The sequence below is a fragment of the Crinia signifera genome, chromosome 11 (genome assembly GCF_055691185.1).
Source record: "Crinia signifera chromosome 11, ASM5569118v1, whole genome shotgun sequence".
Taxonomy (NCBI): domain Eukaryota; kingdom Metazoa; phylum Chordata; class Amphibia; order Anura; family Myobatrachidae; genus Crinia; species Crinia signifera.
In genome coordinates this window covers 57,186,702-57,203,201 of record NC_139227.1, presented here as the reverse complement: position 1 = coordinate 57,203,201, position 16,500 = coordinate 57,186,702, and the positions used below count along the sequence as shown (strand labels likewise).

Sequence of the window (16,500 nt, the reverse complement as noted above, 5' to 3'; positions counted from 1 at the left end):
ATTTTGCTCCTCCTCAAAGTTTTTCGTACGTTAAAGGCGGAGATGGGGGCACCTTGATCCAGGAGATTCTGGTTCTCGGATCTGCGGACCCTGTCAGGGGCCTCTCTGATCCGTCTGCCTCTAGGGCCAGAACCGCTCACGGGGCTGTTGAGACCACCTCATTAGGTGCCACTGGCTTGACTTCTGGGTCATATCACCTATGCTCAGGGCCCATCAGCCTTCTTTGGCTGGTGCTTATCGCAGCTGGCGTGATTATTATTTTTCATGGCGTCTCCCAGGATTTACCGTTTGTCTAGGGTTTTGTCCTTTCGGTAAAAGTAGTGGGGGCAGGCCTCCGCCTGTCTTCATTAAAGGGACAGGGCTCGGCTCTCTCCTTTTTATTCCACAGGCGATGAGCTTTGTTGCACGATCTCCGCTTCTTCTGGCAGGGGGTCCTGCAGATCCAACCTATGGTTGTTACAAACATGGTGGTTTGATAAAATCTTTCTCTGATTCTTTGGGCCCTTTAGGGCTCTTTACAGACTAACTGGGACAACAGTTTTCCTGTTGACCGTTGCTGCTGGGTGTCTGCCCGGCAGGCTCTGTCAGGTCAGTCGCCTTTCATAGTCTTTCATTCTCATAGGACGGATTATTTGAAACGTTACTTTACACCTCACAAGGTGGTCCCTGAATTTCAGGTCATCCAGGAGATAGTGATCCCTGCCCTTTGTAGGCCGGCGGTCTCTCCTAGGCAGCAATCAACTGGATGTGGGCTGTGCTTTGCACGTCTATATACATCACGCTGGAACATTTCGGCGAACTCTCTTTATCCACTAGAGAATTCCTAAGAGGGGCTGGTCTGCTACCACGCAGACTATGGCCAGCCGATAGCTGTGGTCAGTTATCAAGTAGGCCTCCTTGTTCACCTCCCTCCCGGTTCTTGCGGGGGTCCGGGCTCATTCCGCTACATCTGTGGTTGTGTTTCGGGCTTTTACAGGTGGTGCAACTGCAGAGCAACTGGGTCGTCTGCCAACGATTTCTTATGCTTTTTTGCGTTTGTTACGTTTGCCTCCCAGAACTTGGCATTCGGCCAGAGTATACAGGCCGCGGCACAGGCGCGTCCCCACCCTTAGGTGGCTGCTTTAGGACGTCCCACTGTTATCCCTCTGGCCCCTGACGTCTGCCGCAGAAGAAACCGAGATTTATGTCTTACCTGTTAAATCTCTTTCTTCAAGGACGTCAGGGGCCACAGGGATCCCTCCCTGCCGCGCCTGCTTCATTGGTATTGAAGTTCATAGTTCCTCCGTTGAGTGAACTTAGTTAAAGGTTCCTCTGTTGAGGGTACTAACACATGTTACAGTTATGGTTTCTCTGTTGAGCAACCACACACACATATATTTGTTGAATGTGTTTCTGTATGGGTTTCTCTTCCTTCTACTATTTTGTCTCCTGCCTGGACAGCAGGAGCATAAATTGCTGTAACCTGTGCTCCAGTAGGAGAGGTACAGGGGGGATTTGCCCAAATGGCCTGGCTGTGAAGAGGTGGACCCCGGACTGGCAAAGTGCTCTCCGTGCCCCTCTATCACTATGCAGCAGGCAGGCAGGCAGGAAGAGACCAGGGCTGGAAACTCACGTGGGTATATCCTAGCTCCTGTCTCTGGGAGAGGGGCTGTGTGAGGAGAGGCTCCCTTCTCCCTACTAGCAAATTGCCACCTGGGATTAATGACTCATGCGGCATCGGTAAAATGGCGGGGATCCAGCGCTTGCCGGGCGGCCCGCATACCGACGCCGCTGCCCACACTCAAGTCTCCCTGGTGGTCCAGCGGGGCAGGGTGCACAACCTATTGAAAGGCGGCGTTCTGGCCGCTTGCTAGTGCAGCCCGGCGATCGACCTCGCCGAGCTGCTCAGCAGCTATTACATGCGCGCATGTGCACGCTCCCAGCGGGGAGCGCGTTACCTGAAGCGGTTGTCACCGCTGAAGGTCACCGTCGCGGCTGCGTCTCCTCAGTGCCTGGAGCCAGCCGACAACCCCGCTGTGGAAGCCACGTGTGAGGTGTGCGGCTGCCGGGTTCCAGGTGATTTAGCACAGTGCAGGGGTCTAAAGGTGCGTACCCACGGTAAGATATAGTGCAAAATCTAGCACACTATCTAGCTAGTTTAGAATAGCATGCTAGATAGTGCACTTGATCTTACCGTGTGTACGCACTATCCGACGTACAATGCGCGCTCCCGCCGGTCGTCTGGCAGGGAGCTGCTCGGGTGAGCATGCAACTCAATCTGGATCGTATAGTGTAGTACAGCTGTGATGTCATATCGTATAAGATATCTTATGCACATTGTACGTTATTTTAAGCACAAATCTTATGCTTTTGACCACTGGGACTTTCCTGGGAAATCGTATACAATATCATACGGAACATAAATAGTACCGTGGGTACGCACCTTAACAGACGCTGCTGCTCTGTCACTGACTCCAGTCAGTGTAAAAATAAGATTTAAAAAAAAATAAAACGAAGCTTAGGCTTCTAAAAGCAGCTCCTTTCAAAATGCATGTTGGCTCCTGCCAGCACAATCAAAACTGAAAGTAGCTAGCCTAGAAGGCAGGGTAGAGGAGGGGAGGAGCCAGGGCTGTCTCTAGGCAGTCCAGAAGTTTTATCCTTTCTGGTGCTGGAAAGGTCGTGACCTCACTCTCTACCCACTGTTATCCCTGTGGCCCCTGACGTCCTCGAAGAAAGAGATTTAACAGGTAAGACATAAATCTCGGTTTCTATGGCACATTGCTCAGAGGCACAAACTCTCTCTCTATGGCAGGTGGCTCGGAGGGGGATGCACTCTCTCTCTCTATGGCACGTGGTTCGGAGGGGGATCCGGTGTCTCTCTGTGTTTCAGAGGGCGGGTCCAGTCTCTTTCTCTATGGCACGTGGCTCGGAGGGAGATGCGGTCTCTCTCTATGGCACATGGCTGGCTCATAGGTGGTCCGATCTCTCATAGGTGGCACGTGGCTCAGAGGGGCACACAAACTCTCTCTCTATGGCAGGTGGCTCGGAGGGGGATGCGGTCTCTCTCTCTATGGCACTTGGCTCGGAGGGGGATCCGGTGGCTCAGAGGGCGGGTCCAGTCTCTTTCTCTATAGTACGTGGCTCAGAGGGGGATGCGGTCTCTCTCTGTGGCATGTGGCTCAGAGGGGCATCCGGTGTCTTTCTGTGGCTCAGAGGGTGGGTCCAGTCTCTTTCTCTATGGCACGTGGCTCGGAGGGGGATGCAGTCTCTCTATGGCACGTGGCTGGCTCATAGGGGTCCGATCTCTCTCTCTCTCTATGGCATGTGGCTCAGAGGGGCGCACAAACTCTCTCTATGGCACGTGGCTCGGAGGGGGTTCCGGTGTCTCTCTGTGGCTCAGAGGGCGGGTCCAGTCTCTTTCTCTATAGTACGTGGCTCAGAGGGGGATGCGGTCTCTCTCTGTGGCATGTGGCTCAGAGGGGCATCCGGTGTCTTTCTGTGGCTCAGAGGGTGGGTCCAGTCTCTTTCTCTATGGCACGTGGCTCGGAGGGGGATGCAGTCTCTCTATGGCACGTGGCTGGCTCATAGGGGTCCGATCTCTCTCTCTCTATGGCATGTGGCTCAGAGGGGCGCACAAACTCTCTCTATGGCATGTGGCTCGGAGGGGGATGCGGTCTCTCTCTATGCACGTGGCTCGGAGGGGGATCCGGTGTCTCTCTGTGGCTCAGAGGGTGGGTCCAGTCTCTTTCTCTATGGCACGTGGCTCGGAGGGGGATGCGGTCTCTCTCTATGGCACGTGGCTGGCTCATAGGGGGTCCGATCTCTATCTGTCAGGTGGCTTGGAGGGGGATGCAGTCTCTCTCTATGGCACGTGGCTGGCTCATAGGGGGTCCGATCTCTATCTGTCAGGTGGCTTGGAGGGGGATGCAGTCTCTCTATGGCACGTGGCTGGCTCATAGGGGGTCCGATCTCTATCTGTCAGTTGGCTCGGAGGGGGATGCGGTCTCTCACTATGGCAAGTCAAACGGAGGGGTATCCGGTGTCTCTCTGTGGCTCCAGTCTCTTTCTCTATGGCACGTGGCTCAGAGGGGATGCGGTCTCTCTCTATGGCATGTGGGTCGGAGGGGCATCCGGTGTGCCTCTATGGCACGTAGCACAGAGGGGGATTTGGTTACTCTCTCTTTATGGCAGGTGGCTCAGAAGGGGTCTGGTCTCTCACTCTAGGGCACTTGGTTTGGATGGGAATACGGTCTCTGTCACGTGGCTTGGAGGGGGTGTGGTCTCTTTCTCTCTCTATGGAAGGTGGCTCAGAGGGGGATGCGGTTTCTCTATGGCACATGTTCGGAGGAGGATCCGGTGTCTCTCTATGGCAAGTGGCTGAGAGGGGGTCTGTTTTTTTTCTCTATGGCAGGTGGCTCCGAGGGGGATGTGGTCTGTCTGTCTCTCTATGGCACGTGGTTTGGAGGGGGATGAGGTCTCTCTCTATGGCACGTGGCTTGGAGGGGAATCCAGTGTGTGTCTGTCTCTCTCTCTTTGTCAGGTGGCTCGGAGTGGGAAGCGTCTCTCTCTCTATATGGCACGTGGCTCGGAGGGTGATGTGGTCTCTCTATGGCACGTGGCTTGGAGGGGGATCCAGGGTCTCTCTGGCACGTGGCTCATAGGGGGTCCGATCTCTCTCTCTCTGTCAGGTGGCTTGGAGGGGGATGCGGTCTCTCACTATGGCAAATCACACGGAGGGGGATCCGGTGTCTCTCTCTCTATGGCACGTGGCTCGGAGGGGGATGCGGTCTCTCACTATGGCAAGTCACACGGAGGGGGATCCGGTGTCTCTCTCTATGGCATGTGGCTCGGAGGGGGATGCGGTCTCTCACTATGGCAAGTCACACGGAGGGGGATCCGGTGTCTCTCTATGGCATGTGGCTCGGATGGGGATGCGGTCTCTCACTATGGCAAGTCACACGGAGGGAGATCCGGTGTCTCTCTCTAAGGCACGTGGCTCGGAGTGGGATTCGGTCTCTCTCTATGGAACATGGCTTGGAGGGGGAAGCGGTCTCTATATATGGGACGTGGCTGGCTCATAGGGGGTCCGATCTCTCTGTCAGGTGGCTCGGAGGGGGGTGCGGTCTCTCTCTATGGCATGTGGCTCGGAGGGTATCCAGTGTTTCTCTATGGCACGAGGCTCAGAGGGAGTACGATCTCAATCTTTCTCTCTGTCAGGTGGCTCGGAAGGGGATGCGGTCTCTCACTATGGCAAGTCACACAGAGGGGGATCTGGTGTCTCTCCCTCTATGGCACATGGCTCGGAGGGGGGTGCGGAGCCTCTCTCTCTCTGTATGGCCTGTCGCACGTAGTGGGATCTGGTCTGTCTGTCTCTCTCTCTCTCTCTATGGCATGTGGCTTGGAGGAGGGTTCGGTCTCTCTGTATGCTGTGTGCCCCGGCGCAGGACATGAGCGTGTCACACTATTTTTAACGCACCAGAAACTTGCCATATAGCAATGCTGATATTTATTCTTCAGGACACATCAGAGGCCACTGGGCTATCGCTGGGTAGTGGAGTGGTGAGAGAGCATTCCAGCACCCGAAAGGTTAAACTTCTTGCTGCCTCCCAGGCAGCCATGCTCCTCCCCTCCTCTTTTTGATACTGGCAGGAGCCAACATGGACCTTACAGAGGGGCTGCAATAATAATTTTTATTCTTATTTTTACACTGACTGGAGTCAGTGACAGAGCAGCAGCGCAGGGGGTCTGTTAGACACCAGCGCTGCTGCTCCATCAACGGGGCCTGGCAGCTACAGCACCACGGATCGGTGTGTGACTGCAGCCAGCCCCAGGAACTCGGGAGACTACAGCCGCAACCGGACACCGGGACACTAATTGAAGGTAACACACTTCTCGCTGGGTGTGCACATGGGATGGGGTTGTAGCGGCTGTGGCAGCCCGACGCAGGGGACCTCCATGCTGCGCTAACAAGCAGACAGCTGGTCCGCCACCCGCTCCTGCTGGACCACCCGGGATTCAGGTGTGTGGGCAGCAGTGCCGGTAGCGGGGCAGCCCGGCGTGCGCTGGATCCCCGCCATTATGCCGGTGCTTTATGAGGTTGTCTTCCCTGGCGGCCATTTTGCTGGGGGAGTTGGCGCTCCCCACACAGCTCCTACTCCGAGGACAGTAGGAAGGAATGCCCAATCCGGTTCCTGCCACTGATCCTTCCGACTTGGCAGCACATGTGGAGGGACACAGAGAGTTTATCAGCCGCCCAGTGATCCACTCCTTCACTGCCAGGGACCATCCTCCCTGTACCTCTCCTCCAAGGAGAGGTACAGAGTTTCTGCTCCAGTCAGCCATGACTGCTTAAGGAGCTTAGTGACATTTTTCATTGCAACATTGTATGTGTACTGCTGTACCACTATCACTGCTATTTTGTACATCCTGTAATGCTGGCCTATCCCCACAGGACTATGTCCAGTACGCTTATGCGCAAGCTGCTACAATGCGCAAACACTGCCCACAGTTTCAGTCTGTTACACCATCCTCATCCCACTGGATTACCCCCCTCCCCCCCAGGCATTGGAGCCACTTTGGGTGAGCTCATTATCTGCCTCTGTTCAGGGTCTACATAAATCCTTACAGGGTAGGCCTGATAAACTACGGAGCTACAATCAGGGAGCCCTCTTCATTCCAACCCCTTTCAACCCCCCTTTCAGCAACGGATTGGGAGGATGAACTGGATGATGAGTTGGCACAGGGATGCCAATGCTGACGAGGGGGACACCTCAGGCAAAGGGCCGCCCCATCACGCATTACTGTGGCACCCTTAGTCACAGTGGTAAAAAAGGCCCATAATTTAGAGGACCGTGCTGACCCAGATCCTCTGGCCCTATTTTCAAACGTCCTTGAAGGACTCTAGCTTTATTCCCCACGTCTGCAAGTTCCCTACTTTCTCACAACCTTTGTCCCAGGAGTCCTCATTTGGGAAGCTGACTTCCTGAGCCATCAGGCTCTGGATGCCGGCGAATTGGCCGTTAAGACAGACCCAGCATTAAGTCTGTGGACCCTGACATGTCCCGAATAAAGATTTATGTCTTACCTGTTAAATCTTTCTTCGAGGACATCAAGGGCCACAGGGATCCTTCCCTGCTGGGCTTGCTTTTGTTATGTTAACGTTTGCGTTAAAGCAGGGGTCCTCAAACTATTATGCTCTGGGACCCCATCAGACAATAAAAATAATGACAAGACCCCAGCAAGTTACTGCAGAAGGTCATCCCGTCACATATGTAGGCAGCAGACAGCACATACATGGCAGCATTGTGGAGGCACAAAATGATGGGAGGAGTCTAAAATAACAGACAATTCAACAGATCTTTCAGACTCCTTGAATCACTGACTGAGATTAGAAAGTCTTGAGCCTGATGGTCAGCAACATGGAGTCGGGACCCACTTTGGGGTCAGGACCCACAGTTTAAGAAAGGTTTGGTTACATAGTTCCCTGTTGGGTGTACTAACCTGTGCTCAGAATGTGTTTCTGTATGGTGTTTATGATGATCCCGGGTTCATGCGTGCAATTAATGTCGCCTAGCGGTCATCTCCACCTTGAGAAAGGCAGCGTTTACAGCTCTGCACGGTGCCCTGGGGTCGCATGGTTCTTGAATCACACATACACTGGGATTTTTTTTTTGGCAGAGAGAGACTGACAAAGAAAGAAAAAAACGCTTTGTGGGCGCACTCCTTTTTAAGTTCAGATACAGTAGATGGTAGTTTTTTTAAAACGTAACTTTTATTGAAGACTCTTTGTTAAAATAAGTGGCACATTATGATGGGAAAAAAATGAATTTTTTTGAAAAAAATGATGATTTAGAATGTAGTGTGAACCTTGAACTGTAATTGTCAAGGAATATTGAATCACACGTTAATTTATCATTCATGCACTGATTGGTCAAAGGTACGGTTTACCAGTGATCATAGGCAGATAAATGATTCAGTTCCCTATAAGAATAATATGAAATCTTGTGCTGGGATTGCACACTGGGTATACCACGAATGGTTTACCAAACAGTAAAGGCCTCAAAAAAATGATTTATATATAATATATAGGGACTCTCTCTGGCAGTCATATATACAGAAATGGATTTGAAGTAACAATTCACCTCCCTTGTGTTTGTATTGCCACACCTGGTCTTCCCCAGAGGTCTCCCACCTGGGTACTGTCCTGGCCCTCCACTGCTTGGCTTCCAAGTTCAGGGAGGGTTTGGGCAGTCCAGTGGGGTATGGTGGCAATATAATGGGTTAATTCGGTGCACTTCAATCAATTATAACTGTTTGACTACAGATAGATATGGCGCATTACTTGTGACCCATGGGATTGGGGAAGGCAGACTAGGAAAAAAAGGGGGGAGGGGAGAAAAAAATTATTTTATATGCCCTGCTGCACGGCAGAATACAGGTGCTTATTCAAATGTATGACTGACAAAAGTATGGGAGTCTCAGAACCGTATAAAGGTAGTTGGAAATATTATAATATACGGTGGATTTAGTATGCTGGGTGACACTTGGCTCCTGTAGCACCAGACAAGTGATTACTGCTGTGGGGCAGAATGATGATGTTTATTCTATTATATGATTGGGAAAAACATATAGTCGACACAGGCTGAGACGTTGACACCGGGAGACAATCTGTGAGTATGAAATTGGTGAATTAGTCAATTGATTGCTCCTGGGTGTTAGAGAGACAATTGTCCAGTGTAGTAACTTTAGAGTTAACTTGTTACCGGCAGATGAAACAAAGATTAAGGCAGAAAGTGCATTGGCTTGGTTTCGTTTAGTTTGACACACTGTTGCTAAATTGCTGGAAAAGAAGAGTACTGTGTCTATTTGGATACAACAGTAGATGTGGATACAAAGTTGCTCGTTGGCTGCAAATTAGATGGTATAACACACTATGGATACAATGTTAGAGCTGGCTTGTAACACTGTAGATTTGAGTAATCAGCGCTGTGTCACACTAGGAGATGGACAATCAGCGCTGTGTATACTGGTTGACACGGCTGGTGTGGACACAGATATTTATAGTGTCACACTGATGTTACCATCTAGTTGAAGCAAAAGTATGCATGAATACAGGTAAAGAAAAGCGCTACGGTGGGAGCACAGCCCAACTGCCAATTAGCAGTGGAGGATGTGTCCGTGTACCTGCTGCTGCTGCCTGTGTTAGCGGCTGACGGGTATAGGTAGTTTACCACGCGATGCCGGGGGGGTCAGAGACCGGACCGGTGGATGCCGCCCGCCTGCGTTGTGGACTGCCTGTGCTGATGCGGAGTGGCGGGAGCTGGACCCGCTGTTGTCAGGTGCCAAGACGCCGGCCGGCTGTCCGGGGATGGTTGAGGCGGCGGTGGGGATAAAGTTGCTGCCGATGCGTCTCTCATGTTTCATCTGCCGGTAACAAGTTAACTCTAAAGTTACTACACTGGACAATTGTCTCTCTAACACCCAGGAGCAATCAATTGACTAATTCACCAATTTCATACTCACAGATTGTCTCCCAGTGTCAACGTCTCAACCTGTGTCGACCTATATGTTTTTCCCAATCCTATAATAGAATAAACATCATCATTCTGCCCCACAGCAGTAATCACTTGTCTGGTGCTACAGGAGCCAAGTGTCACCCAGCATACTAAATCCACCGTATATTATAATATTTCCAACTACCTTTATACGGTTCTGAGACTCCTTGTATGTATTGTATAGACCATACTTTTGTCGGTCATACATTTGAATAAGCACCTGTATTCTGCCGTGCAGCAGCGCATATAAAATAATTTTTTTCTCCCCTCCCCCCTTTTTTTCCTAGTCTGCCTTCCCCAATCCCATGGGTCACAAGTAATGCGCCATATCTATTTGTAGTCAAACAGTTATAATTGATTGAAGTGCACCGAATTAACCCATTATATTGCCACCATACCCCACTGGACTGCCGAAACCCTCTCCGAACTTGGAAGCCAAGCAGACCCGTGGGGAAGACCAGGTGTGGCAATACAAACACAAGGGAGGTGAATCGTTACTTCAAATCCATTTCTGTATATATGACTGCCAGAGAGAGTCCCTATATATTATATATAAATCATTTTTTTGAGGCCTTTACTGTTTGGTAAACCATTCGTGGTATACCCAGTGTGCAATCCGAGCACAAGATTTCATATTATTCTTATAGGGAACTGAATCATTTATCTGCCTATGATCACTGGTAAACCGTACCTTTGACCAATCAGTGCATGAATGATAAATTAACGTGTGATGCAATATTCCTTGACAATTACAGTTCTTAGGTTCACACTACATTCTAAATCATCATTTTTTTCAAAAAAATTCATTTTTTTCCCATCATAATGTGCCACTTATTTTAACAAAGAGTCTTCAATAAAAGTTACGTTTTAAAAAAACTACCATCTACTGTATCTAAACTTAAAAAGGAGTGCGCCCACAAAGCGTTTTTTTCTTTCTTCGTCAGTCTCTCTCTGCCAAAAAAAATCCCAGTGTATAAACATTGATCTCAAACGCCGGGCGCACAGCCAACCCCACAACTACCAGAAATCTTTTTTTCCAAAGTAGTTTATAACAGTTGGTTCCAATAATTTATTAATTATCAAATTTCCAGTCTGTGCGGATCTACACCCCCTTTTTTTGTTCTTGAATCACACAGTAAGCACGCAATAGCAAGGTACAACTGCACCTTTATTACGTAAAGACTCAATGAAACATGTCAACCGTAACCACACTATGTACATATATACACAGGTAGCATTAACATTGAACACAGTTATGACTAGACTACTATAAAAAGAACCACACTAAGCAAGAACTCCTGCCCCTACGCAGTCAATAGGCCCCTCAGGAAATACTTGCGTTGGTGATGCCTGCAGGATGTTGGTTGCTGGAAGGGCGATGATGTCAATGTTGCTGACCTCAGCCGCGTGGCCTGTATGAATTAAGTACTCTCCTGTGAGTAGGGTACACTGGAAAGTCACCCAGCTCCTGCTAGCACACAAGTAGGCTACTTGCGATAGCTCTGGTAGGGGCAATCTGCTTGGCTGTGTTCCGACCTACCAGCATCAGACGGACAGGCTTGGTTCCTGGCAGCCGCCTGTCACCTCTGCGGTTTCTTAAACTCAGCTTCCCCCCCAAACCTTGTGCAAGACCTCTTGAGACCTCCAAACTCCCAGGATGCTATCCTTTTCTGGTGACATCGCAGTGTGTCATGATTGGTGGATTTCAATACTGCTCTTTAGAAAGTGTCTCAGAGCACTATGGAGACCCCCGGTGGCTTTGGAGACCTATAGTCTGGAAGTATCCCTGCTACAACAAAGGCTGGGTAATTATGCTGATAAGGGGGCTGTCCACTTTGTGATCATATAATGAGCCATGTTAACCCTTCATAGTCATTTGTGATGTCACAGCCCCCTCAGCTGACTTCTGTTTCCTGTGCAGGGGGGGTTGTGACGGAGAAGGGGGGGCATAAGCCCAGGACTTATTCATTATTTATTTATTTTACAGTTTCTTATATAGCGCAGCAGATTCCATTGCGCTTTACAATGGTAGACAGGGATAAAACAAACTGGGTAACAACAGACAGACTTGGAGGTAGGACTTCCTATGTATCACTCACACAGGACAGTCACCTTTCTGGGCTCACACTGGACAACAAGAAATTACACACATGTAATAAACAGTACATCACAGTGACAGACCCATATCAGGCTCAGGGGTATATGCTCTGATGGGGGCAATACTTCTAAAAACGAGGGACTATTTCCCATCGCAGGCATACATCTGGTATCTAATAAAGTCCTGTTCTATTACTATAGAACACCCAGTCCTGTGGATGGCTCCATTAGTGTGAGAGGCATGGCTCCCATGAGATTGCAGGGCTTGTACTATTTTGGGAAAACGCAGTTATCTCAGGTAAGAAAGTGTCTGTGTCTCTGGGCTATATATAGGAATTTTGGGGTGTCTACCCCCTGATGATCCAGGTGGGGATGTACGGAGGGGTTCATCAGAGTTTCTCTTCCTTCTCTCCTGTCTTCTGCCTTGGCTTGTTAAAAAACGGAATTGCTTGGCCTGGAGGTGGGGTAGAGGAGGGGAGGAGCCTGGTCTGCCTGCGAGGCAGAAGAAGTTTAACCTTTCGGGTGCTGGATTGCGTTCTCTCCCACTTCACTACTAACTGTTAGCCCTTTGGCCCCTGACGTCCTGGAAGTAAGATTTAAAAGGTAAGACAGAAATCTCATTTTCCATGTGATATTGGGTTCACCTTTATTATATTGTAATTCCCTCAGGGTAAGTCCCACCAGCGATGAGGAGGAGAAAGATTCACGAGCTGAGATTCAGAATCCTGAGGAATACAAGGAGCTTTTCCAACCCAGGAGCGCTATCTGTAAGCTCTGTGCTCCCGACATCTGCCCTGTCACATGTTCTCCCACCCCCCCCCCCCCCCCAGTGCTCCCATCATCCACCCTGCCCCTTGTGCTCCCGCCATTCCCCTGTGCTCCCGCCATCCGCCCTGCCCCCTGTGCTCCTGCCCTGCCCCCTGTGCTCCCGCCCTGCCCCCCTGTACTCCCGCCCTGCCCCCCTGTACTCCCGCCATCCGCCCTGCCCCCCTGTACTCCCGCCATCCGCCCTGTACTCCCGCCATCCGCTCTGCCCCCCTGTACTCCCGCCATCCGCCCCGCCCCCCTGTACTCCCGCCATCGGCTCGACCTGCCCCTTGTGCTCCTGCCACCCAACCTGCTCCCTGTGCTCCCGGGCTGCTTCCTGGCAGCTCGCCTTCCCGGGCCGCTCCTGCCCTTCATGCCCTTCCTACCATCAGCCCCTGCCCTCCCGGGCAGCTCATACCCCTGCCCTCTTGGGCTGCTCCTGCCCCCAGCTTCTGCCCTTCCCAAGCCGCTCCTTCCCCCTGCCCTTGTCTGCAGTTCCTACCACCAGCCCCGGCCCTACCCTCCCAGGCCACTCCTGCTCCCTGGCCGCTCCAGTCTCTTTCTATTCTCCTGATCCTTCATCTCGTCCTTTTATGGGGAAAATCTATTTATATCTCCTCATCCCTTTTTTCAGCTCGGACACCACCACGGAACAGTGAGCCGTTCCCAGCCCCCCTGGAGGAAGGTGGGTAGGATGTGGGGTAGTGTATTTTGGGTATAAGGTTGCTGGGCGATCTCTCTGTTGTCACCAGTGCTACTGCGCCGATATAATCCAATGCATCTCAGGTTGAATAACACATTGCCAATGTTTAGCAGTATAGATTCCAGCTATTCTAGCAAAACGCCGGCACAACGCCTGACATTAGCAATAACACATCGGCATGCCGCCTGATATTAGCAATTCACCGGCACGCCGCCTAACATCAGTAATTCCCCGGCACGCCGCCTAACATCAGCAATACACCAGCAGGCTGCCTAACATCAGCCATACACGGCATGCCTACACCACATGGTGTACACGTTGTTGCTGATGTTAGAGGGCGTGCCGGTGTATTGCTGATGTCAGGCGTCGTGCTGGTGTATTGCTAGGTGGTCACCTGTTATTGCTATGATAAAACTAGAATAACTGGAATCTATATTGCTAAACATCGGTAACTCTGTGTAGAGAAATTAATTCACCACTATTTATAGTGCCTGATCTGATAGTTGGTTCTAATTTTGGAGTTGTCCCCAGTAGAATCGTGTGCTTGACTTCATCTCGCTCTATTCACTGTGTTATGTGGGTTCTGCACCCATTAGTTTTATTGCTGTTATGCTGTCATTGACACCTGTTGCATTGTAATAATGTGTTCAGTGATACTTGGCTTAACAGCTGCGTAATGCGCTATATGGGAGGAGACTGCTGCGTAACGTGCTATGCGGGAGGAGACTGCTGCGTAAGTGGTATATGGGAAGAGAAGGCTGCGTAACACGATATACGAGAGAAGACTGCTGCATAATCCGCTATATGGGAGGAGACTGTCTCCTCTGTTATACTTTTATTATGTATACCACGTTACACAGCTGTCTCTTCCCTTATACCATTCTTTGTGGCTGGTTATCTCCATGTGTTACATGGCTGTCTCCCATATACCTGTGCCCTTACATCACCCATCTCCTCTGCCAGCCCCTGCCCCTGTGCCTCCGACATTGGACAGTTGCTATTTTGTGCTCTGTACCCACAGAATCCGCTGTGAAGGAACCTGTTCCACCAACACCCGACGTGATCGCCCTCATCCCAGCCAGCAATAAGCATGTACGTAAGTAATAGGATGAGTCATGTTGGGTCCCGTGTAGGTAGTGCTGGGGTCCGTATAACGCACACATCCCGGCACTGTACTGATGTTAAGTACCAGGGCTGGACATTGTATTATAATCTGCTTCCTGTCCTCAGACTGAGCAGCTGCACAGACTCCCGGTGGCTGCTTCTACACCCACTGTCTGCCAGGACCCTCCTGCTGCCCCCACTGTACTGAGCAGACCCCCTGTTATATCTGCTACGCGCAATGAGCCAATAGGTCTTAAGGTGGCGGACTTCCTCCCGGTGAGTAATGTGGAGGTGACTGTGGTGAGTGATATGGGCGTGGCTGTGGTGAGTGATATGGGCGGTTGTGGGGTGTGGCTCTGGTGAGTGTTGTGACACTCAGCTCCACGAGTAAGCTGCCTTCTCGTCTCCCTGTAGGTTGTAAAGGGCTCGTACCCGCTGGAGATTTCTGATGATGAAGCTGCCAGTCAGATCCGCAAAGGACATGATACGATGTGTATGGTGCTCAACAGCCGCATTCGGAACATGGACATTGTCAGAGCCGTCTGGAGTACAGGTGACATCAAGGTAATAACTCGCCCGACGTGTGCCGGGTCTGTGCTATTACACAGTAATGGGCACTGAGGGATGTGGTGGTGGGAATGGTGTTCCTCTGTGCAGTTCTATAGCATGGAGGGGAAGGATGGTGTGCCTCTGTGGGGTTGGACAGCAGGGGGTGATGGTGTGCCTCTGTGTGGTTGGGGAATGGTATTTAACTAAGATTGGATGGTGCAGGAAGTGTGACTGGGATTGGGTAGTCTGGTGGGGGGGGTTTCCACTATGGTGTCTTCTGCCATAAACTATTGTTTTTCAGACTTCAATGGACTCTGCAGTGGCTGTTAATGACCTGTCTGTTGTTGTTGATCTCTTAAATATCATCAACCAAAAATCGTAAGTGCCCTCTGCTGTTCCGGTCTTTGCCCTCCCCTATCTCCTGCCCCCACCAAGTGCTATTCCGGTGTCTGCCCCACCCCCCATGGCACGGTTCCTCTGTCTGACACCCCCCCCCCCATCTCCTGCCCCCATGGAGCGCTGTTTCTGTGTCTGAAACCCCACCATCTCCCGCCCCCATGGAGCGCTGTTTCTGTGTCTGACCCCTCACCATCTCCTGCCCCCATGGAGCTCTGTTTCAGTGTCTGACCACCCACCATCTCCTCCCCCCTGGGGGGGGCTGTTTCCATGTCTGACCCCCACCATCTCCTTCTCCCATGGAGCGCTGTTTCTGTGTCTGACCCCTCACCATCTCCTGCCCCCATGGAGCGCAGTTTCTGTTCCCCCACCATCTCCTGCTCCCACGGAGCATTGTTTCTGTGTCTGACCCCCCACCATCTCCTCCCCCCATGGAGCACTGTTTCTGTGTCTGACCCCCAAAATGTCCTGCCCCCATGGAGCGTTGTTTCTGTGTCTGACCACCCACCATATCCTGCTCCCATGGAGCGCTGTTTCTGTTCCCCTCCCATCTCCTGCTCCCATGGAGCGCTGTTTCCCCACCATCTCATGCCCCCATGGATTGCTGTTTCTGTATCTGACCCCCCACCATCTCCTGCTCCCATGGAGCGTTGTTTCTGTGTCTGACCCCCCACCATCTCCTGCTCCCATGGAGCGCTGTTTCTGTGTCTGACCCCCCACCATCTCCTGCCCCCATGGAGCTCTGTTTCTGTATCTGACCCCCCATCTCCTGCTCCCATGGAGCGCTGTTTCTGTCTCTGACCCCCCCACCAACTCCTGCCCCCCATGGAGCACTGTTTCTGTGTCTGACCCCCCACCATCTCCTGCCCTCATGGAGCACTGTTTCTGTGTCTGACCCCCCCATCTCCTGCCCCCATGTAGTGTTGTTTCTGTATTTGACCCACTCCCCCCCACCATCTCCTGCCCCCATGGAGTGTTGTTTCTGTCTGACCCCCCACCATCTCCTGCTCCCATGGAGCGTTGTTTCTGTGTCTGACCCCCCACCATCTCCTGCTCCCATGGAGCGCTGTTTCTGTGTCTGACCCCCCACCATCTCCTGCCCCCATGGAGCTCTGTTTCTGTATCTGACCCCCCATCTCCTGCTCCCATGGAGCGCTGTTTCTGTCTCTGACCCCCCCACCAACTCCTGCCCCCCATGGAGCACTGTTTCTGTGTCTGACCCCCCACCATCTCCTGCCCTCATGGAGCACTGTTTCTGTGTCTGACCCCCCCATCTCCTGCCCCCATGGAGTGTTGTTTCTGTATTTGACC

The 16,500-nt window shown here is 51.6% G+C and overlaps 1 protein-coding gene and 1 pseudogene across 5 annotated transcripts in view; one reads left to right on the top strand and one right to left on the bottom strand.

The window, feature by feature from the left end:
* The window catches only part of KATNB1 (katanin regulatory subunit B1), a 67,940-nt gene that overhangs the window by 50,118 nt on the left and 1,322 nt on the right, over positions 1-16,500 (top strand). For all 5 annotated transcript variants that reach the window (XM_083165313.1, XM_083165315.1, XM_083165311.1 and 2 more), the window contains 6 exons: positions 12,300-12,397; positions 13,072-13,122; positions 14,162-14,232; positions 14,371-14,520; positions 14,659-14,808; positions 15,095-15,171. In XM_083165313.1, the coding sequence (XP_083021439.1) occupies positions 12,300-12,397; positions 13,072-13,122; positions 14,162-14,232; positions 14,371-14,520; positions 14,659-14,808; positions 15,095-15,171 (597 nt within the window). The remainder of the gene's footprint in view (positions 1-12,299; positions 12,398-13,071; positions 13,123-14,161; positions 14,233-14,370; positions 14,521-14,658; positions 14,809-15,094; positions 15,172-16,500) is intronic.
* LOC146046469 (5S ribosomal RNA) lies at positions 8,134-8,252 on the bottom strand (annotated as a pseudogene).